This window comes from Salvelinus fontinalis, chromosome 21 (assembly GCF_029448725.1).
Source record: "Salvelinus fontinalis isolate EN_2023a chromosome 21, ASM2944872v1, whole genome shotgun sequence".
Lineage (NCBI taxonomy): Eukaryota > Metazoa > Chordata > Actinopteri > Salmoniformes > Salmonidae > Salvelinus > Salvelinus fontinalis.
Genome location: NC_074685.1, coordinates 29,012,553 through 29,037,217, shown reverse-complemented (window position 1 = coordinate 29,037,217; position 24,665 = coordinate 29,012,553). Strand labels below are relative to the sequence as shown.

Sequence of the window (24,665 nt, the reverse complement as noted above, 5' to 3'; positions counted from 1 at the left end):
CAGCTTTCACCCCAAAAGGCTAAAAGAAAATATTCCATATGGCCAATTCCAAAGAGTCCGCAGAATTTGCGATCAGGAAACAGACTACAGTGTCAAATCTGCTGAATTGGAGAATCGCTTTTTGGATCGGGGCTACAGCGTTCAGGTCCTGAAAGATGCAGGTATAAGGGCTGGATTACTTGACAGAGGGAACTTGTTACGAAGAGGAGTGCCTCGTGATACATCAATGAGAGTGTATTTTGTTACAAAATACAGCACTGAAGCAGAGAACATTAAAAGAATCATTAAAAACAATTGGGGAATCATCCAAAGTGATACGCTACTACGCCAAATCTTTCCTGAACCACCAGTCATAAGCTTTAAGAGATGTCCTACCCTAAATGACAAATTAGTCCACAGTTATCTTCCGGGTGACTCTCAAAAAACTTGGCTTGACCACAAACCCAAGGGCTCTTTTAAATGTAACCAGTGCAACCATTGCAGTAATATTGTACAGAAAAAGTATTTCGTTGACACAGCTTCTAAAATGGAATATTAACTCAAGCATTTTATTAACTGCAAAACCACTCATGTCATCTATAGATTAGAATGTCCACAGTGCAAGGTGTTCTACATTGGACGGACAAAGAGACGCCTTCAAGATCGCTTGGCGGAACACAAGTACGCCATACGGGTAGGCAATGAAGACTACCCCATGGCTAGGCACTACAAGTCCTTACACCATGGCAATCCTGCCTCCCTACAAGCTATGGGTATTGATCATGTTCCAGCCTCTATTAGAAAAGGGGACCGTCTCAAACAGTTAAACCAAAGGGAAAGTTTTTGGATTTACAAACTACAGGCCACTAAGTACCCTGGTTTAAATGAAGATATGGATTTCTCACCCTTCCTGTAGGGTTGTGATGGGTCCATTTTGCTGTCATCTAGTGGACATTTTGCTCTATTGCCCTCAGCTATGTTTGGACTGTTGTTCATGTTTTGCTGTGTTCTAGTATACTGTGGAATATATTGCTTTCTTGTTCTGGACACTTCTCCCAGTCATATTTAAGGTTAGAACTGCCTCTCTGGGTGTTCTGATGCTTCTAGCTTGGAGTTGTATGCTCATGATAACATAGCTACAGTATTTCACCTTTTCATGTGTATGTTATTGCTTACTAGGTGTGTCCAATTTGGTAACCACTCCCTCTTCTAATTAGGGCTAATTGGAAAAGCCTTTCAAAAGAGGACATTGTGTACTTCTTTTTCTATACTCCCTGACGAAGGCCATGCAGCCGAAACGCGTCGGTTTTTAAACAACTTTGTTTCTATTGAACATGCCATACTAATAAAGGCATTTTAATTAATTATATGAAGAGTGCCTTGGTCCTCCTTTCTTTTTGATGACCTATTTACACCTTTTACCAAAGAGCACCTTCTATTTACTAATATACTATAGTGTACCTTAGTAGCGCTTCCCTTCCTCCTCTTTCTATGAGTGAAGGATGGTTTGTTGCGATATAGGAAGCCGATTCTAGATTTAATTTTGGATTGGAGATGCTCAATGTGAGTCTGGAAGTATAGTTTACAGTCTAACCAGACACCTAGGTAGTTGTCCACGTATTCTAAGTCAGAGCCGTCAAGAGTATTGATGCTGGACGGGCGAGCAGGTGTGGGCAGTGATCAGTTGAATAGCATGCATTTAGTTTTACTTGTGTTTAAGAGCAGTTGAAGGCCACGGAAGGAGAGTTGAATGGCATTGAAGCTCGTCTGGAGGTTAGTTAGCACAGTGTCCAAAGAAGGGCCAGAAGTATACAGAATGGTGTTGTCTGCGTAGAGGTGTATCAGAGAATCACCAGCAGCAAGAGCAACATCATTGATGTATACAGAGAAGAGAGTCGGCCCGAGAATTGAACCCTGTGGCACCCCCATAGAGACTGCCAGAGGTCCGGAAAACAGGTCCTCCGATTTGACACACTGAATTCTGTCAGAGAAGTAGTTGGTAAACCAGGCGAGGCAATCATTTGAGAAACCAAGGCTGTCGAGTCTGCCAATAAGAATGTGGTGATTGACAGAGTCGAAAGCCTTGGCCAGGTCGATGAATACAGCTGCGCAGTAATGTCACTTATCGATGGCGGTTATGATGTAGTGCAGGACCTTGAGCTTGGCTGAGGTGCACCCATGACCAGCTCTGAAACCAGATTGCATAGCGGAGAAGGTACGGTGGGATTCGAAATGGTTGGTAATCTGTTTGTTAACTTGGCTTTCAAAGACCTTAGAAAGACAGGGTAGGACAGATATTGGACAGGGTAGGATAGATAACTCACCACGGGTTAATGAGAAGGTTGTGCTTGAAAGGATGCACATGACTCTGCAATGTTGGGTTGTATTGGAGAGAGTCTCAGTCTTAAATCATTTTCCACACACATGTAACCGATGTGAAATGGCTAGCTAGTTAGCGGGGTTCTCGCTAATAGCGTTTCAATCAGTGACGTCACTCGCTCTGAGACCTTGAAGTAGTTGTTCCCCTTGCTATGCAAGGGCCGCGGCTTTTGTGGAGCGATGGGTAACGATGCTTCAAGGGTGGCGGTCGTCGATGTGTGCAGAGGATCCCTGGTTCGAGCCCAGGTAAGGGCGAGGAGAGGGACGGAAGCTATACTGTTACACACAGTCTGAGCTTGAATTTAGTTTTCATGCTAGTGAGGGCCGAGAATCTACTCTCACATAGGTATGTGGTTGCAAAGGGCATCAGTGTCTTAACAGTGTGATTTGCATAGGCAAGAAACTCTGAGCGCAGCCCTATCCAGAAATCTGGTAGTGGCTTCTGATTAAATTACATTTTCACAGAACCTCTTGTTGTAATTTTGATGAGGCTCTCTTGTTCAGATATCGGTAAGTGGACTGGAGGCAAGGCATGAAAGGGATAACGAATCCAGTTGTTTGTGTCGTCCGTTCCCGGGAAAGTACCTGTGTAATTGCGCACCCAGCTCACTCAGGTACTTCGCTGTATCATATTTGACATTGTCTGTAAGCTTGAGTTCATTTGCACACAAAATATCATACAATGATGGAAAGACCTGTGTGTTGTCCCTGTTAATGCAGACAGAAAAGAGCTCCAACTTCTTAATCATAGCCTCAATTTTGTCCCGCACGTTGAATATAGTTGCGGAAAGTCCCTGTAATCCTAGATTCAGATGATTCAGGCGAGATAAAACATCACCCATATATAGGCCTTTCGTGTGAGAAACTCGTCATCATGCAAGCGGTCAGACAAGTGGAAATGATGGTCAGTAAAGAAAACTTAGCTTGTCTCTCAATTGAAAAAAACGTGTCAATACTTTGCCTCTTGATAACCAGCGCACTTCTGTATGTTGTAAAAACATTACAAGGTTGCTGCCCATATCATTGCATAATGCAGAAAATACACAAGAGTTCAAGGGCCTTGTTTTAACAAAGTTAACCATTTTCACTGTAGTGTCCAAAACGTCTTTCAAGCTGTCAGGCATGCCCTTGGCAGCAAGAGCCTCTAGGTGGATGCTGCAGTGTACCCAAGTGGCGTGGGGAGCAACTGCTTGCATACTGCATTACCACTCCACTATGTCTCCCTGTCATGGCTTTTGCGCCATCAGTACAGATACCAACACATCTTGACCAACAAAGTCCATTTGATGTCACAAAGCTGTCCAATACTTAAAAAATATCCTTTCATGTCCTGATTTCCAGTGGTTTGCAGAAGAGGATGTCTTCCTTAATTGACCCCCCATAAACGTAACGGACACATACCAGGAGCTGTGCCAGTCCCGCCACGCCTGTTGACTCATCCAGCTGTAACGCATATAATTCACTGGCTTGTATGTGAAGCAGTAATTGTTTCAAAACATGTCCTGCCATGTCACTGATGCGTCGTGAAACAGTGTTGTTTGATGAAGATATTGTCTGTATAGTTTTTTGTGCCTTTTCCCCCAGCATTGCCGTCTTCATTCTCACTCAAAAACTCATGTGGCTTATCTTTCAAATTGTCATGTTTCGTTTCTAAATGTCTGCGCAAGAGTGAAGGTTTTCCACGAGAGAGTAACGGTTAATGTGATTGGATGTTAATTATTTGACTAAGCTACCTGTATTTGACATTGTGTTGTTATTTCGCTGAACACTAGATGGTTTAATTCGATTTTTGGCAGTGAAACAAGGCTACTCAGGCGATTAAAAAAAACTCACCCAAATGTATAGCCCCGTTGGAAAATATAAATGTACTGTTTGAAAATGTGAAGTAAAAAAAAGAAGTTCATCACATTTTTATTTGGTGTACCCCAGTTTGGGAATATCTGCCCTAGAGTCCTCTCTTTCTGTCTACCCCTCTCTCAATCATTGTCTTGCACATCCCTTTTTATAATCCTATTTCCACCTTGTCATTGTATTTCATTCAGTCTTTAATATCTTTCTCAGTTCATCGCTCTATCTTCTCTCTTTTCCCACACGTTTCAAACAATATGGCATATGAGCCTTTGTGACCTTGAACAAACTCACATGCCACTGTGTCATCACCCAAACAGCCCCCTATCTGCAGGCTATGTATTGAATACAGATGCCAAACCAATTTCCATATCCACCCACATGATGAACAATGCTAAATGTGATGTGTGTTGTGATCTGAGCTCTTCACAGACCAGTGTGAAAGGACTGCCTGGAAACCACGAGACAGACATGTGCTAGCTGACCTATTGTATTTGTGCCAATGCCAGGGTGCCACACACTGGGGTCAACTCAGGGGTTTTCTGTCCTCCACACATAGGCCAACTTATACTACCAAATATAGACTGACATCTCAAATTATCATAAGTGAGTTGTGTGTAATCATAACTGGGACAGTGTCCAGGATGATTAGTGGTGTTGCCAGTCAAACAGCCCCGAGCACTATAAGTGATTTATTATTAGCTATTATTATTTGGCTATTTATAAGTAGTTTTATTTATGAATAAATGCATTTTCATTCTTTTCTTCTATTCCTATCAGGCATTATCCAAGACAATTGTTCAAACATTAACCTTAAAGGTGTCTCCCATATTTGCGCCGGAGGGTCTTGATATGAATAAGGTCAGCTATTTGCACTTGCACAGAAGAGGTTTAATATGATCCTCCCCAAACCCACACGTAATCTGAGCCACTTGTGGCCCTTGTGGTAGGACAACATCAAGAGGGTTAACAGCAAACAAAGTCTGTTGACAGTTTGACAGTATCCCCTATCACCTGCACCAGTCACTTTGGAAGGTTTGAGGCCAGACCCCCATTTTGAGAATCATCCATTGCGTTAAGGTGTTATCATTCCATTTTTGTGGAATCAATACCTCATTGCACTCAAAATTCATTATAGCCACTGAAAAAGAGACATTCACTTTCATCTCATGGAGCAGTAATTTAGGACATGTTAGCTAAATGCATCGATAGGTGGCGACAAATATCAACTAACACTATTTGCTGACAACAGCCAGAGACATTTAAACCAAACACCCGAGATTTATGGGCACGTTCCAGGTCATCTTTGTTGTAGTTGCGCTGGGCAGATGATCTCACTAGCCCTGGACAAGTGTTTGGCTTGTCTGGAACCACATTCATATGATATGGCTGTCATTGTAAATAAGAATTTGTTCTTAACTGACTTGCCTAGTTAAATAAAGGTTAAATAAAATAAAATAAAAATATGAACACATGCAAAATATGTCTATACCATATTGATGAGGTTTCCGAGGACTAAACTTATCCAATCTTTGTCATATACATATATATGTATATATTGAAAAAATATATAAACGCAACATGCAACAATTTGAGTTACAGTTACAATCAGTAAATGTAAATAAATTCCTCTTGCCCTAATCTATGGATTTCACATGACTGGGAATACGGATATGCATCTGTTTGTCACAGATACCTTTAAAAAAAAAAGTTAAGGGTGTGGATCAGAAAACCAGTCAGTATCTTGTGTGATCACCATTTTCCTCATGCAGCGCAACACTCATTTGCATAGAGTTGATCAGGCTGTTGATTGTGGCCTGTGGAATGTTGTCCCACTCCTCTTCAATGGCTGTGTGAAGTTGCTGGGTATTGGCGGGAACTGGAACATGCTGTCATACACGGCAATTTAGAGCATTCCAAACATGCACAATGTGTGACATGTCTGGTAAGTATGCAGGCCATGGAAGAACTGGGACTGAGATCCTTGCTATATGGGGTCATGCATTATCATGCTGAAACATGAGGTGATGGTGGCGGATGAATGGCACAACAATTCACCTCAGGATCTCGTCACGGTATCTTTGTGCATTCAAATTGCCATCAATAAAATGCAGTTGTGTTCGTTGTCCGTAACTTATGCCTGCCCATACCATAACCTCACCTCCACCATGGGGGCACTCTGTTCACAACGTTGACATCCGCAAACTGCTCGCCCACACGACGACATACACGTACGTGGTCTGCGGTTGAGGCCAGTTGGACATACTGCCAAATACTCTAAAACAACATTGGTTGGTGGCTTTTGGTAGAGAAATTAACATGAAATTCTCTGACAACAGCTCTGGTGGACAGTCCTGCAGTCAGCATTCCAATTGCACGCTCCTTCAAAACTTGAGACATCTATGGCATTGTGTTGTGTGACAAAACTGCACATTTTAGAGTGGCCTTCTATTGTCCTCAGCACAAGGTGCACCTGTGTAATGATCATGCTGTTTAATCAGCTTCTTGATATTCCACACCTGTCAGGTGGATGAATTATCTTGGCAAGGGAGAAATGCTCACTATAAGGGATGTAAACACATTTGTGCACAACATTTTGAGAGAAATAAGCTTTTTGTGCATATGGAACATTTCTGGGATCTTTTATTTCATATCATAAAACATGGGACCAACACAATACATGTTGCGTTTATATTTTTGTTCAGTATATAAGCAATACCGCCTGGGTGTGGTATGTGGCCAATATACCAAGGCTAAGGGCTCTTCTTATTGCAAAACCCCAAGGTGCATTATTGCTACTATAAACTGGTTACCAACGTAATTAGAGCAGTAAAACATTTTTTTTGTCATAGTACACGGTCTGATATCCCACGGCTGTAAGCCAATCAGCATTTAGGGCTCGAACAACCCAGTTTATAAATAAACGACCTCGAACATGGTTTTTACTGAACTGACTGTCAGCTGACGCTAGCAAGCAGTGTCTCGGTCTAATTAAGCAGCTCTAGGCCTGTCAGAGTGAGTTATTGATGAGAAGTTGATTCATACTGGATTTCAATGGTTTTATCTGGCTGACCAGTCTTTCAACAACACCATCTTGCTTGCTAGTAACGGTAGAATTAGACTGCTTTTTGTGTTGCTCTGATTTGTGGTGGTGTTGTTGACTAATAGTGGCATGTTTCTCACTGCTAGCGGTTAGCTAACGTTAATGCTAACCTAGCCAGCTAGCTTCTTTAACTGTCTATCCAGTTCATTGATTCTAACTTTCCATTTTATATTTCGTTAACGTTAATTGGTTGGTTAGCTAACGGTAGCTAGTCAAGATAGTGGTTTTTGATTTAGACTAGTTGGCTAGCTATGTCGCTCTAATTTACCTCGACGATGCTATGCGGGTTACGATAGCTAATGACATGTTGACGACCATAAAAAATTTCACTTCAGACAGTAGTTAAGGTTTTCACTGAAATGTTGGATTTAGAATTAAATAACTGGAGGTTTACTTGACTAATGATATTAGAAGAAGCTAAGCTAGAGAGAGGGTGGTTTAAATGGCAAGAATTAGAATTGAACCAGGTAATGGATTTAAGTCAGCAGAGTCCATCAAAAGTTTGCGGGGCACCAGAGAAAGCTTGGCACTGACAGATGAAGGCAACTCTTTCGGCTCGGACTCAGAACTAAATGGCTATACCAGCGAGAGACAGACGGATAAATATGGATTTATTGGGGGTGCACAACAATATTCAGAACAATCGTAAGTATGACCCGTCTTTTTATAATTTTCCACCAGCAATGAAGTAGCCAAGCTCTGTGGCTGACAAAATTGTCTAAGTGCATATTCCTTCCAGATTAGGCACCTCATTGACCCCCTTTTCATTTGACTAAACACACCACTTTATTGTTCGTAATTTTCTAATATTGACTTCACGTTTGAATCAGTAGCCTGTTATTTGCGGTATAACTCCAGTGGATGCTCTCCACCAAAGACAGAAAATGACAGACGCACTTATCCAGAGCGATGTACAGTAGTGAGTACATATATTTGGTACTTTTTCATACTCTCGAACCCACAACCCTGGCGTTGCAAGCGCCATCCTCTACCAACTAAGCCCCATAGGAGGACTTGGAGGTCAACAGAAACAGGTATTCCTCTCTTGCTCTGTGTTACTCAGAAGATGTAATTTAGACAAAATGACCTGCCATATTGTTTGACAGAGTCCCTTACTAGCTTTTAGTAACACCTGCCTTGTCTAGAATGACCCCCTACCCCACCCTTAGCAGGTTTAGTTTGCTGCTCTGTGAACCTCCTTGAGGAAGCTGTGTACAGAATGTCTGGTCTGGTCAGACAAGATGGATGAGAAAGCCTCTGTCATGTAAGCCTCTGCATCACTCAGTGTAACTGATAGAAAAATGACCTGCAGTTCTTCCAAGGTCCACGGTTGTATCAACCCTGATTCTATCTTTCCACCCTCTCAGCAGCTACTCTTCCTGGGGTCCAAACAGGGTTAAAACAGTTACATCACCACAAAACACAACCACTTAGATCATAAATAAAACAATGCATCATACAATAGAATATTACTCTAATAATAAAATTTTACAATAGAAAATCCAGAATACCAATACATCAGGGTTTGTGTGTGTCTCAGTCTGCTTTGTGCCATGAGGTGATGTTTTATCAGATTCTTAAATGTGATTTTACTGCTTGCTTGAATTACTTGACATGGGAGAGTTCCATGTAGTCATGGCTGTATGTAGTACTGTGCGTTTACCAGAGTATGTTCTGGATTTGGTGACTGAAAAGACCCCTGGTGGCATGTCTTGTCGGGTATGTATGCATGTTTTGATCTGTGTTAGCTGCTTGAAAAGAGCGTTGGAGCTTTCAACACCAATACCCCTCTCAAAGACATAGTGATGTGGTCAATCTCTCCTTGCTCAACGTAGAGGAGAGATTGACCGCATTTACATGCGCACAGTATTCTGGATAGTAGCTCAAATCCTGCCTACGGTCTTATTCGGGATATGCTGTTTACATGGACCTTTTGATATCCCACTCACAGTATCTGTGTAACCATGAATAAACAGCATACCTGACCTCACTAATGCTTTTGTGGCTGAATGGAAGCAAGTCCCTGCAGCAGTATTCCAACATCTAGTGGAAAACCTTCCCAGAAGAGTGGAGGCTGTTATTGCAGCAAAGGGGGGACCAATTCCATATTAATGCCCATGATTTTGGAATGAGATGTTCGACAAGCAAGAGTCCGCCTACGTTTGTTCATGTAGTGTATCTTAAATATATGTGGGGTTTTGGCAATGTTTCTTAAACTTAGATCAGACAGAACATTTTCTCCAAAACCAAATATGTGTTGATGTTAGTTGGCGAGGATCTTTCAGCATTATTGTGTTGATGCATTTCTAATACCTTAAGACTTTTTCTCGTAGATGTTTTCCAATACCCCTTTTCCATCTGTTGCTTATTCAACATGTTTGGGATGGAAAGGGGTAGGAAATGTATGCCTTCATTTCTCAAATATAGACTTTTAGCTTTCATTTGACATGCTCCTATGAACTTTACATGTTGGTGCTCATGGGTCATTTTACATAGAAATGCCCATACATAAACACACAGGCTTTACTCAATGCTAGTAGTAGATCATTAGTAAAAATATACAAACGTAAGGGGCCAAGACAGCTACCATGAGGTATGCAAAACTCTTCCAGGTTTACGTTAGAGGCTTTAATTAAAGAACACCCTCTGTGTTCTGTTAGCTAGGTAATGCTCGATCCACGGTGTGGTAGATGATGTAAAGTCAAAAAATTTTAGCAGCAGCCTATGATCCATAATGTCAATAGCTGTACTAAAGTCTAACAAAACAGCTCCCACAGTCTTCTTATCAATTTCTTTCCGCCAATCATTAGTCATTTGTGTTTTTGCCCTACATGTTGATTGACCTTCCCTATAAGCGTGCTGAAAGACAGTTGTTAATTTGTTTACTGTGAAAAAGCATTACTTCTGGTCAAACAATTTTTTTCCCAAAAAAAGTTTACTAAGGGTCGGTAGCAGGCTGATTTTGCAGGCTGATTTTGTTGGCTGTTTGAACCGGTGAAGGGTGCTGCTTTACTATTTTTGGATAACGGTATGACTTGCCTCCCTCCAGGCCAGAGTGCACATACTTTCCTGTAGGCTTAGATTGAAGAGATGGCAAATAGGAGTAGCAATATAGTTCACTACCGTCCTCAATAATTTTCCATCCAAGTTGTCATTACCAGGTGGTTTGTCATTATTGATGGACAATCTTTTCACCTCTTCGACATTCACGTTAGTTAAAAAAGACAATGCTTGTCTTTCATAATCTGATCAGTAATGCATGGATTTTAAGGTTCAGAGTTTATTGGCACGTCATGCATAACTTTGCTAATCTTGCCAATGAAAGTCATTAAAGTATTTTGCAATATCAGAGGGTTTTGTGATGAATGAGTCATCTGATTCAATGAAGGATTGAGCGGACTTTGCCTTTTTGGCCAAAATGTCATTTTGACTGTCATCCATTATATAATTTCTCTTTAGAAGAAGCAATTTCATAAATGCATCTAGTTTACAAAACACACTGCAGTTGAGGTGACCAGGGCATGTGTTTGCTTAAATGTTGTCGCAGGAAGAGGAAACCTCCTAGACTAACATAAATTCAGAGTTCTATGATGAAAAATGTAGAAGCACACAAATAAATTTAGGAGCACAATGAAAAATATTTGAGGAAAGATGTGAATTGCCAGCAATTACAAATACAGGGTTTCGGAGCACCAGTAAATCAGTTTTTAAGATTGAGATATAAGCCTACATTGGGTGTATATTTATCCTAGCTACTTTTGAAGCTCTCCTTTTTTCTTTCTGTGCCACCACGTTTGCTTGTTTTGTTCTAATGGGCACTGGTGCTCCCAAATAAAAATTCCAGGTAGCACAGCAAAATATTTATGAAATATTCTTTCTGTGCTTACAAAATGGTAGCACTGTAGAGCCCTGAAATGGGAATAGGGACATTAGAATCCAGGCAAACTCCTAGTAATGAGTTATATTTTGTTAGGCTACTACCAAACTTCCTTCTAATTGCTAATCGAGAGATTGGAATGAGTCATTTCCATGTAAAAGGACCCATGCGCACCAACGAAGTTCATAGGAGCGTGTCAAATGAAAGCGAGTGGTTTCTAGTAGTGGTTTCTTTGCAGCAATTTGACCATGGAGGCCTGATTTTTATGCAGTCTCCTCTGAACAGTTGATGTGTCTGTTACTAGAACTCTGAAGCTTTTATTTGGCCTACAATCTGAGGTGCAGTTAATTCTAATGAATTTATCCTCTGCAGCAGAGGTAACTCTGTCTTCCTTTCCTGTGGCAGTCCTCATGTGAGCCAGTTTCATCATAGTGCTTGATGGTTTTTGCGACTGCACTTGAAGAAACTTTAAAAGTTCTTAATTTTCCGAATTGACTGGCCTTCATGTCTTAAATTAATGGACTGTCGTTTCTCTTTACTTATTTGAGCTGTTCTTGCCATAATATGGACTTGGTCTTTTACCAAATAGGCATATCTTCTATGTACCACCCCTACTTTGTCACAACACAACTCTTCTTGAACTGCACTGTTGGTTAAGGGATTGTAAGTAAGCATTTCACGGTAAGGTCTACACTTGTTGTATTCGACGCATGTGACAAATTTTGATTAGATTGGCTCAAACGCATTAAGTAAAGTATTCCACAAAATAACTTTTAGGAAGGAACACCTGTTAATTTACATTTATTCCAGGGCATGATTATTCCAGGTCCTTTATTCCACCTCATGAAGCTGGTTGAGAGAATGCCAAGAGTGTGCAAAGCTGTCATCAATGCAAAGGGTGGCAAATTTGAAGAATCTCAAATATATTTTGATGTCTTAACTATTATTCTACCATGTAGAAAATAGTAAAAATAATGAAAAACACTTGAATGAGTAGGTGTCCCAACTTTTGACTGGTACTGTATAATTAAAAAATATATATATTCTCCAAATAAGCGTTGTTGTAAAATTGAAGGTCAAATACACTGCATTTCAAACAATCAGTAATAATCTAATTAATTCAGGGCTTGGGAAGTTATACCTAGGCTTAATCGAAGCCTTCCACAACCATAGGACCCACTAATAATTTAATTATTTTATGAAAATAGTTGAACCTGCTTTTTTTGTTGCAATAATCAGTGATCTGTCTTTCAAGTCTATGAAAATGCCCTTTTTCTGTTACAAATTTAACTAGTTCCATTCATTATGCACATTCAATAATATTGATTAACTTCTTGTAGCAGGCATTAGGCCAGGGTCCCCCAACTGGTGGTCTGAGGGTCAAATTTCTCCCACATGTGGTTTTACTTTACTTAATTTTTTATACTGAACTAAAATATAAACTCAACAAGCAATTTCAATGGTTTTACTGACTTACAGTTCAAATAAATTCATTATAACCTAATCTATGAATTTCACATGACTGGGCAGGGCACAGCCATGGGTGGGCCTGGTAGGGCATAGGCCCAAACACTTGGGAGCCAGGCCATCCAATCAGAATAATTCCCTACCCCCCACAAAAATAAATTATCCTCAGTTTCATCAGCTGTCCGGGTGGCTGGTCTCAGACGATCCCACAGATGAAGAAGCCGATATGGAGATCCTGGCATGGTACACATGGTCTGCGGTTGTAAGACCGGTTGGATGTACTGCCAAATTCTCTAAAACAATGTTTGAGGCACCTAATGGTAGAGAAATTAACATTGAATTATTTGGCAACAGCTCTAGTGGACATTCCTGCTGACAGCATGCCATTTGCACCCTCCCTCAAAACTTGAGGCATCTGTAACATTGTGTTGTGTGACACAACTGCATATATTACTGTGGCCTTCTATTGTCCCTAGCACAAGGTGCACCTGTGTAATGATCATGTTGATATGACACACCTTTTAGGTGGATGGATTATTTTGGCAAAGACAAAATACTCACTAACAGATATACACAAATTTGTGCAGAAAATGAGAGACTTTTGTGCATATGGAAAATATCAGATCTTTTATTTTAGCTTGTGAAACATGGGACCAACACTTTACATGTAGCGTTTATATTTTTGTTCAGTATAGATGTTGGACATAAGGCTGTAAAAATACCAAAATCAGCTCCAAAAGATATGTTTTGGAAATCTGTTCCGAAGTATTCCCACGCATAATAGAGAGGTGATCATATACAAATGTAAGCAAGTTTTAAAATTGTGATTTTTGCAGTCTACAAATTATTTGTAATTATGTTCCTACCATCTGCTCAAGAAATAATCAGCCCCCAGCTGAATCTAGTTTTATCCCTGCATTAGGCTATGGAAAATTAACATGAGTCTCATCAATAATCTCTCAAGCCCATGTGCTAATGATTAGCCAGCTATTCTTTTATTTTTTCAAGTTTGGCCAACTTGGATCTATTTGCTAGCTAACAAGGTTGAACAGTTAAGTTATGAACACACCCTCCAACTGTTTGAAAAGCATGTTGACCTCTCCTTTGTTCAGATGTTGAAATCAAGTGGCCTACATTAGTTCTCAATGAGAAATTCCTTTATATAATTGTTTTATACTTATTGCACGTTTATAAAACAAACTAAACAGCTAGTATAACAGTCTTTGGCTAAAATGCTGCTATGTGGTACCCCAATGCTGCGCTCGACAAACTGAGCATTTTCCAGAATTAATGTTCATTGATACACTTGTTTTAGGTGTCTGCTCTGCTCGCAACTTGAGTAGTTGAGACATAAAAAGGGTATCGTTAGAAAACTTAACTTCTCTATTACAGTCAATATGTTTGTGTCCATATGACCGATTCTGTTGGACCAAACCTCGAATGCAAAAACTGAGTTGAAACCTCTTGTCAGAGAGGAAGATGTGATCTCTCAACTTTGTTGGCGTGAGGGTGTGTGTAAACCATAGAGGAAGAGGCGAAGCGAGAGGTTTCACTCTCGCAAATTTGTTTTCTCCAAAATGAGGCGTGTGTTTCTATGGGCTTATTTTGGACCTAAGCTTGTCGCCTGCCTTCCCGCCTTTGGGACGACTCTCATTGTTAGGGCGGAGACATGAGCATCTCGTCATTATATACAGATCTCTGGTATAAATCGGAAGGAGCACACAGGAGCGAAGGAGACGAGACCAAAAACACAGCATGAGAACAAGCGGACATGAGCTCATAAAAACGGAAAATAACAAAACCTTGATTCTTGCTATACAGGCATTTGGAATTAATCAAATGACTTTATCGCCAAGCCCTAACCTATTGATTTAAAACTCATAATTCTGTTAACAAATCAGTAACCGAATTACAAAAAAACATCAGTAAAGGAATTACTGCAATTGAATTGTCTACAATGGCATATCATGGTAGTCACAAACCACAATTTAGTCACCTGCTATTGTCCTCCCTTCCACTGGCATTATGTTGTGTTCAGCTCATAACTGTTATATTTCTATTTCTGTCAGTCTAAGCGAGAGTGTTAAAACAGTCTGGACAACCCGCTCGCTCGCTCTCTCTGCGTCGCCGCTTAATGTTACCTCTCCCGTATCTTACTGACACCTACCCATGAGCCCCCTCTTACATTAACTGTATCAGCATCCGAACCGACACTGGTGTCATGGACGTTGAAAAGTAGTTGAAATTTGATCAGTCCGCCCTAGCCTTGATTTCCACATCCACAGACCAGAACATTTTGGGCCGGTCAAGGCCGGCCTTGATTTGAACGTCTATAGACATAGAGTTTTGATCTGGAACAAATCTGAACCAATCGGATGTCTGTTTCACAAGTTTGGACAGTACAGTGTGTAGAATACCCATATTTGCAAAGCAGGATATTGCATATTTCTACATTTTTGTACCTTAGGTTATATCGCCTTGAAGAGAATGACATTCAAATCCATAATTATGCATTTCTTTGTAGTACAGATCAGGGGCCATGATGTAATTCTGTTACCGTAATTCTGTTACTGGGTGTGACTTTTTTTCAAACTCAAGGTGTCATAGCAGACACCCCATTCTTTCTGCGGACCTCGTTGAATCTTAATTTGGAGCAGATATTTAGCGTTGAAGGTGAGATTATACTGAAATTTCGTTAACAAACTTTGTATCGGCACAGTTCTTCCAGTAAATGTGTTTTTGTACAATGTTCAGTGTAAATTGTTCAAATTTGTCCTTCTGCGTACAGTTGTATGGTTTTGTTAAACTTTGAAATTAATGGTTTTGTTTGGCATTAACATTTTAAGTGATTCTGTTACCTTGAAATTGCCCATCAACACTTAGGATAGGGTAGTTTATAGACTATAGTAGACCTGGGTGCTTTGTTTTAATTCATTGGCCTCTTCTGGTGACTGTCAGCCATTTAAATTTGTGAGACTGTCTCAGCCTGTCTATTGTTTGCTGTACTGTTACAAATGGAGGCGTTTAGGGCAGTCCAACAGATTATTCTCAGTGGGCCCTTTCGCTGCATAAGTGGAGTCCATGAAGATTCTGGAAGTCCTGCAGTACCTTGAATAATCAGTTCCAGACATGACATCTTTTGTAGATTAGCCTACATGGTATGACAAGGTTTTCTCCATTGTAAAAAGCAAGATCACCATACAGACTCTTAGTTTGTCGTTTACTGCTGCCATGGTGACTTGACAACCTTTTGTGTCACCTCTTGTTCTGAACAAACGCCTTCTAACTCGTCTGCTTACAGCCTATTGTGATGTGCATTTCTCTCCAGTGTTTAGGCTCCCAGTGAGTGGTTGCTGAGCAAGAGTAGGAATGGCGAGGGAACAGAACTTCCCCTTATTTCTGTCAGAATTTCCTGTTTTTTGTGTGCTTTGCGGGCCGTGGCAAGTGTCCCACTGTTTTGTCTGAGGATGGATTTCCCGTGAGGAGTAGGAAGGGATTAGCCGCTGCCCCGCCCCTTCCCCCAAGAGTGCCAGGATGTGATGAAGTATACCACATCCCAGCATAGTGCTGTTTGTATGGTCTTTTGTATTTGAGTGAGTGCTCAGAATAGGGTTGGGCTGATTATATGATTTTATTGTGATGTTTGACATATCTATTGTGATGTGCAAGACTATACTCTATTTGACCTTTACACATCAAAACTATGCAATTTAATCAGTTAGGCTGTATCAAGATGTTGAAAATGAAGTCTAAATTAATTAACTAAGCCTTGTTTGTTGTGTTGCCACACAGAATATTTCATGAGAATCTGACTAATATTGTAAATGAGCACAAAATGCACAGTCTGGAATGATTTAGTCGTTAACAGCGCAAATGATTTTATCGGATATCGTAACATTTGGAGAAACATATCGCACAACCCTAGCTCAGAATGATCATTTTTGGACTACACCTTTACCTAGTCTCAATTTCTGAGATCAACCTCGACCCGGGATACCTGTAATATGATAACCTTGCTGGATTAGTGAAGACTAATGCTAATCACTGTGCTTAGCCCTGTGCTAGCTGCAATTTCTCCACCTTGTAAAGCAATTGCTTGTGAGGCACTGCTGTGTACACAGCATGAGTGACCACTCTTCCGCTCCGTGGTTTTAGGTCTAGTATCCATGTCATGTGATCTGATCTGGCCTGCTGGACGGAAAGAGAATTTAGGCCTAAGTGTTCAGCCCATTTGGTTGGATGTAGACTAATGACTGCAAGGCAGTCCCTAAAAGGAAATACAACCAATGTAAACATAAAGCAGACTTGTCAGACAGAGCCTTTTAGGCTAAGAGTTTGTTAGTTTTAGCCTGTCCAATCTGCCATGTGTTATTGTTAAGCCTCTTTGTGGGTTCTGTAGCAGGCTTATCTGGTTGTTCGGTCCTGCTCCATTGGAAGGGAAGGACATGTTGTCCTTTGCCTAATGCTGCTACGGTTACCACAGTTGCCACCACAGTGACAGAACGTGTGTCTCAAATCAATTCCATTTAATGGGCTTTATTGGCATGGAAACATATGTTTACATTGCCAAAGCAAGTGAAATAGATAAACAATAAATGAACAGTAAACATTACACACACACAAAAGGTCCAAAAGAATAAAGACATTTGTAATATCATTATGTCTATATGTACGATGTAATGATGTGCAAATAGTTGAAGTACAAAAGGGAAAATAAATAAACATAAATATAGGTTGTATTTAAAATGGTGTTCTTCACTGTTTGCCCTTTTCTTGTGGCAACAGGTCATACATCTTGCTGCTGAGATTGCACACTTGTATTTCACCCAATAGGTATGGGAGTTTATCAAAATGTGACTTTTGCAGCTCAGTCTCCACCTCATGTTGTGGGCAGTGTGCACATAGCCTGTCTTCTCTTGAGCGCCAGGTCTGTTTTCGGCGGCCTTTCTCAAGAGCAAGGCTATGCTCACTGAGTCTGTACATGGTCAAAGATTTCCTTCATTTTAGGTCAGTCACAGTGGTCAGGTATTCTGCCACTATGTACTCTCTGTTTAGGGCCAAATAGCATTCTAGTTTGCTCAGTTTTTTTTGTAAATGATTTCCAATGTGTCAAGAAATGATCGTTTTGTCATGATTTGGTTGGGTCTAATTGTGTTGCTGTCCTGGGGGTTCTCTCTGTCTCTCATATTCATGTAGCCCTACAACAGACAACCTAGTTTCATTCATTCCAGAGAAAACGGATAGGCTATGCTTAATGAATGCAAAAAATACTGCCATGGTGTTGTGTTCACCCCTCTGCATACTTCTTGGTAATTTGACCACAGTCGGTCCAGTGTGCTGGGTGTGTTCGTCAGCTGGTTACAATAAAGATGCTTTTTCTCTGAGCGACACTGAAACACACGCAGCCTCTTTAGGGCCCCTTTGAACCGCCCTCTCCTCCTACCAAGGGAAGGAGCCCAAGCCCAGCAGTCCTCCAGAACTATGTTGTCAGCTTTCTCTCGTTTTCATCTGGAGAGACGCAACAATGGCAGTTATTGTCCGTGTCATCTTTTTCCATTCTGGTTTGAATGGACACTGTGATCATATGGCTCCAGTTTTCTAGTCTAAAGTTATTTCTGTAAGAAAAAGAAAGCCCGCTCCGCTGGCGAATGATTTTCAGAAGCTACAGGAAGCAGCTTCCTGTGTGAGGGATGGCTCTTCCTGTTTGGCCCTCCCTCCTTCCCTCACTCGCCTCTGGTTTTGCTGGTGTCTGCATTGTGTTTTAGACTGGTGTGTAGCTGTAGACTAACCCTCTGTCTGTCCCCTGACTCCCACAGAGCTGAAGACATCCCTCCTGAAGTGCTGAGACAGAGAGAGGCCAAATGGCTGGAAATGCTCAACAACTGGGACAAATGGATGGCCAAGAGACACAAGAAGGTCAGCAAGTCCAACATCTGCTGCTCAACACCGGCTGATAGGCTTCCGAAATCCCAATGCTGACCATACCTGCTTTCTTTATCGATAGCATGTTAACCTTGCAAGCTGTCATGTGTCACCCCTTCTCCTCTTATTGAGTGACTGTTAGGCAGTAAGCACCAGAAAATATGTAAGGAAAGTAATTGAACACATACTTGAACAATCTACCCCACTTGCCTGGTAATGAATCTATTCCACTGAATGAATTCCCATGATTTTTAATCTCACTGTGTGTTTGAGTGGCTGTGACAGTAGCACTAACTCCCTGCCCCCCAGATGAAGCTGCGCTGTCAGAAGGGCATCCCACCCTCTCTGCGAGGCCGGGCGTGGCTCTACCTGTCAGGAGGAAAGGTGAAGAGAGAGCAACACAAGGGCAAGTTCGAGGTCGGTCACTAACCACCATCGCTACACACAAATTCATACACACACTTGTCCTTTTCACATGAAGCATGTGAATTCAGCTAACTGTGGTTTTTAAAGGAGCTGGACAGGCAGGCAGGAGACCCTAAGTGGGTGGATGTGATCGAGAAGGACCTCCACAGACAGTTCCCCTTCCATGAGATGTTTGTGGCGAGAGGAGGCCATGGGTGAGTAGCTCATTTGACGTGGACCGATGGCCATTTCTCAGTACATGTTTTTTTTGTAACCCAAAATCGTGTGCGCGTGTAGGCAGCAGGACCTTTACCGTGTCCTCAAAGCCTACACACTGCACCGGCCTGAAGAGGGTTACTGCCAAGCTCAAGCTCCCATTGCTGCTGTGCTGCTAATGCACATGCCTGCTGAGGTCAGTCCACGTATACCATCCCTGTATATGTGAAGAATGTTGAATACTCTGTTACTCACACTACAGGAATGTGGCATACACCACAGCCGTGCTGAATTCATGTTTGCGCTTTATTTAACAGGATGCATTCTGGGGTCTGGTGCAGATTTGTGAGAAGTACCTTCCTGGATACTACAGTGTAGGGCTGGTAAGACTGACCACAGGCGTACCACACTGATACTCTAACACAAAGAATACAAGGAACCAAGGTCACATGTTGATGAGAATCCGCTGTTTATTGGTTGTGACAGGGAGAGGTTTTATATTGGGGTTTAAAGATCAGGCTTACCGCGTGCAGTTCGTTGTGTTTTCCCAAGGGCAGAGCTAGAGAGTAACTCGGAAGAGCTTACCTGTCACTAAAATACAGTTAAACATTAATTCAGCATGTTTATCATTGTCTGGAACCGCAGTGTCTTGGAAAAGAAAAGCTATACAATGTTAGGTGACACTCATGTTGAATGCAGGTATCATATTACTGGGCAAGCTCTTTAGCTGACATGTGCTACTGTCATTATATGTCCTGTAGCCTGATGTCTGTGACCAGCTAATGACAAATGGCCCTGAGTGAGCGGGTGACCAGGCAATGTGGGCGGGTTAATGAAACTGTTACATCTAAAAAAGAGTAAGGAGTCTGCTCTCTCTCTCTCTGCCTCTCAACCCCTCCATTTGTCTTTCTCCCCCCCCCATCTCTCCATTCTAATGGTGCTTCCTGTGTGCTCCTGAAGGAGGCGATCCAGCTGGATGGGGAGATCCTGTTTGCTCTGCTGAAGCGGGTGTCTCCTCTGGCCCACCGCCACCTGAAGAAGCACAAGCTGGATCCCATCCTGTACATGACAGAGTGGTTCATGTGTGCCTTCTCCAGAACCCTGCCCTGGGCCTCTGTGCTACGTGTCTGGGACATGTTCCTTTGTGAGGGTGAGACGCAGAATGTAATTTAACAGGATCTTTGTGGAGTGCAATATGTTTAATGTTTGTGGCTAAATGAGACACGTACAATGTATGACATTGGTAATGTGCAATGCATGTAGTATGCCGATTCCACACAGTTAAAATACATTTACATTTTGTCCACATGAGAGCATTCTCTGAGAGGCACGCTCTTTAGACAGACTGACATGGACACACACCCCAGCATACTCAATCACCTACATTATAGACCCATTCAAACATACAAGAAAACACACAAACATGTCATACAAACAAGACTCTCAGGACACTGTGCGACTTCATCAGTTTGTCTGGTCGTCCAGGAGTGAAGATCATCTTCCGGGTTGGCCTGGTGCTGTTGAAGTGCATGCTGGGCTCTCAGGACAAGCTGAAGACGTGTCAGGGACAGTATGAGACCATGGAGCTGCTCAAGACCATAGACACACGCTACATGCTGGAAGGATTCCTAGTGCGGGAGGTAGTGATGCGCAACCACCATCCACAGCCAGACCTTCTAGAAACATCCATACTGGAAAATGCTCAGTGTCATGGTTTTTAGCCACTTTGACAATTGCTTACATGAGTGTGATGACTCTCAGAGCTGTGTTAAATGCTAAGGGCTATGGTGTAAACTGAAAAGACCCTGCTGCCACCTAGTGGTACTTTAATCAAACTATGATATTACCGTCATGATTTCTGCTACCTTGTCAAGCTGACAATAGTTTAAGACCGCAAGGTTAATCACTGCCTCTTATTCTCTGTCCCAGATTATAGAGCTGCCGTTGTCAGAGCGGGATGTTGAGAAGGAGCACCTGGCCCAGCTGCGGCGCTGGAAGGAGACCCGGGGTGAGTTGCACTGCAAGTCCCCTCCCAGAATGCACGGCGCCAAGGCTATCATGGCCGCCGAACCACCCAGTCGCCAAGATCTGCGACAGAACCCCACCATCATAGTTGAGTCGTCCCTGGCAACCAATAAGGATGTGGAGGGCCAGGAGGAGGACAAGGCGAGGATTAAGACCAAAGAGCAGAAGAATGGGAAGAAGAACGGCACCCCAGTGGCATCCAACCCTGAACCCAGCGATGCCTCTACCAAGCCCTCCCCACCCCTCAAAGACACACCCCTGCAGGGCTCCAATCAGAGCTTGATTAGCACAGAACATGACACCTACCTGTAGCAGATGGAAAGAGCTTGGACCAGCTGGGGATTACAAAACCTGTTTACTGCTCACTGACTCCAGATCCCCAGTATACCCTTAACCTCTGACCCCGCCTCTTCCCATTCCCACCCTCTTGACTGACTCTTTCCATTATAGCCAAATGCATCTATAGCAAAACACTCCATAAGAATGGAAGCCTCTGGCGTTAGTGTATCTTCCATATTGCCCTGGGTGCTACTACAAGTGTAGACTGTTGTTTTTCACACATGTATGGGGGATGACAATTTAATCATCAGTTGGTGGGTGCAGCACTTCCATCAGTGGACCATACGGATATACAGGCACTTTGGCTGAGGGTAGATTGTATAGCATGCCGCTGAAATCAATCACGTCAGTTTATCTCAATCTTTTTGTATTTAAAGAAGTCTTTTAGGCTGATTCAAGATCAGGTGACATAACTATGAATTCTGTTTAGCCAGGAGTCCTGGCCCTGTCCCAGCTGATCCGGGGTCATTCCTGGATGCTTGAGCACTATGCCTGTTTGTCTGTCACTTAATATGTACTGTAGTATGAGACACTACATTGCCAACACACACCAATCCTGCATTGTTAGATTAACAGGAAATGTCAATAGTTAAATTGTAAGCACAATAGAATATGGTTTGAATACCGTAGGTTGCCAACATATTGTATAAAGATAAACGCTATTGTCATTCACTCATTGGTGCGTTTTTTCTCTCTGGTTGTAGTTGATGTTGATGAACACTAGAGGGCTCTGTGGGTCCATTGTTCAGCCCTGACCAATGAAGGACTTGAACGACAGGCTCAAAGGGAAACCAATCATCTGTATCATTTATAGTTTCTAATGAAGTAAATTAACAATTGCTGGACAATTCCTGTCACTAGACCAACGATTTGATGGTTTATGTGTTGTAAGAGCCATGCTGTCTAAAGCATTCCTTAGTGTGTATGATTCTGTGCAGAGCTCCAGGGAACAGACTGTGTAGTTATGTAGTGGGAGAATGCCAAACGATGGAACGCTCATGTCATACTCAGCCATGTGGATTCTGCTTTGTCTATATAATGTGCTTAAGTATACTCTATTTGTGTATACTCGTTTATTAGATCTGTGCATAATTGCTTTATATGTAATCGTCAATATTACACACGGGTGTGTTAGTTAAATATTTGCCTTTAGATTAGAACGGCAGAAGTTATTTTCTGAAGGGACCGTTTTATATGAAGTAACTAGATTTAAAGAAAAGAAGAAAAAAAATGTATGTATGGTAAAGGATGATTTCTGTCAATTGCTATGGATTTTCACACTTGCACATAGTTTAGAACTTCACATACTATAGATTTATATTTGTCTAAGATGAAGCACTTTGTCCCTGGTCAAGTCCTTTAAGAATAAAATGTACATTTTGTTTGTCTTCTGTAAAATTGCCCGTGTTTATATATTGTGTGACGTCTATATCCACGTCACCTCTGCCACACATTTAACCAACACTCTGGCACATCACAATAATGTATTAGACGTCTATTGCACTTTTCATAATAGAAATCTCAAAGCTCTTTATAAGCGAAAGACTAACAAACAAGCTATATCATGACAGGTCAACCAATAGAGGCCAAGTCTTTGAAAGCTGCATCCTCTGCAGATAGAGGGTCAGTTCATGGCGTGAGTGGAGGAAACTGGTCAGGATGGTGATGGTGTCTGCTAATGATCTTGTAGAGGGCAAGTCTAGGAAACAGCCTGAGTCCTATAGCCACTGGGCTTCTCTTCCACTCTGTGAAACACCAACTTAGGTGATGCCTCAGCAGCTCTGGGTGCCAGAAAACTCACCACACAAAGTTCAGAATAGTAGCCAGTAGTCCTCTCTACGAGCCCTCTGCCTCCACTGTATTCCTCCATCTCCCATTCTATTCCACTCCTCACATGTTCTCAAAAGAACAGGAACTGGCAGCCAGGTGAAATTGGAAAGCTATACGTGAGCTGTGGAGAGATTACAGCAGTTTTCATATACTTGTGTATACAGTAGGGGGTGCCATTGCGCTTTGAAAAGGAAACTAGCATGGGTCCAATTCTATTGAAATGTGCTAATGAGCGTTGATCCTGGGACATGTTTTTTACACCCACGTTAAGTGTGGATGGATCTCTTCCAGCTTGGACCACAGTTGGGAACAGTGGATAGGCTACTAATGGTGATGCAGAGATGAAGCACCCTGGGGCCATTTGGGAGATTCTCTGTTGCTGGAACTTAATCTGTAAACATTTCAAATTGTGGCCACCTAAATGCTGAAGTGTTGTAAGGCCCTGTTGGTCTCATTGTAAGTAATACTCAGCTAGACGATTCTGATTCTATCAACTTTCCACATGGCCATGGGTGATTACATAGTAAAAGCACTCATTTCCCCCTTTTTGTGTGCTTATGAGACATCTCCCAGTATCTACTTGCTCTATCGTATCTTATGAGACTACATGTCCCTGTATCTACTTGCTGTATCTGTACCAAATCAATCACGTTTACATGAATACAATTCAATACTCTTGGACTAATCTGTTTTGTCTGTTTCTCGTTTGATATAGTGGGATATTTAGTGCAAACGAGAGTGATGGCAGAACAGAAAGGCCAGAGAGGACTGGACAGAGGGTTATGTGATCTCCATATACTCCCCCAGTCCCCCACCCTCCCTCACACATTAGCCACTTCCTTGGACACCTGTTTCTCTAGGTCTTTCAGCTCTGAGCGGTATTTGCATCTCAAAGACGGTGGAATTCCACAACCCGTCTTGCGTTAATGGATGTGCAGCAGCACAACAATAAGGACAGCCTTCTCCCTCGCTCTGATGCATTTATCTAGACCAGGGTTCCCCAAGCTCGATCCTGAGGCCACCCCTGGGTGAACGTTTAGGTTTTTGCCCTAGCTCTACACATCTGATTCAAATAACTCCTCAAAGTTTGATTATTTGATTCACCCCAGGACCAAGTTTGGGAAACCCTGATCTAGACAGTTATAATGATCAGAAAAGCCATTTTCTCGCTCTTTCCCTTCAACATAATTTACATCAAAACATCCTGAAATATTCTTTAACTTTTTGATGGGGCTGTCTCACTGCCATAGATACACTGTAACTTAAGGTAACACA

At 41.9% G+C, this 24,665-nt stretch overlaps 1 protein-coding gene across 1 annotated transcript; it reads left to right on the top strand.

Moving 5' to 3' along the window:
- The first annotated feature begins 7,146 nt into the window (after nt 1–7,146).
- On the top strand, nt 7,147–22,958 carry LOC129818576 (TBC1 domain family member 10A-like). The gene is made up of 9 exons (XM_055874614.1): nt 7,147–7,954; nt 18,470–18,569; nt 18,885–18,992; nt 19,089–19,195; nt 19,278–19,392; nt 19,514–19,579; nt 20,157–20,346; nt 20,682–20,836; nt 21,126–22,958. Exons 1-9 carry the CDS (start codon nt 7,752–7,754, stop codon nt 21,531–21,533), a joined length of 1,452 nt encoding a protein of 483 aa, XP_055730589.1. The 5' UTR covers nt 7,147–7,751; the 3' UTR covers nt 21,534–22,958.
- The last annotated feature ends 1,707 nt before the right edge of the window (nt 22,959–24,665 follow it).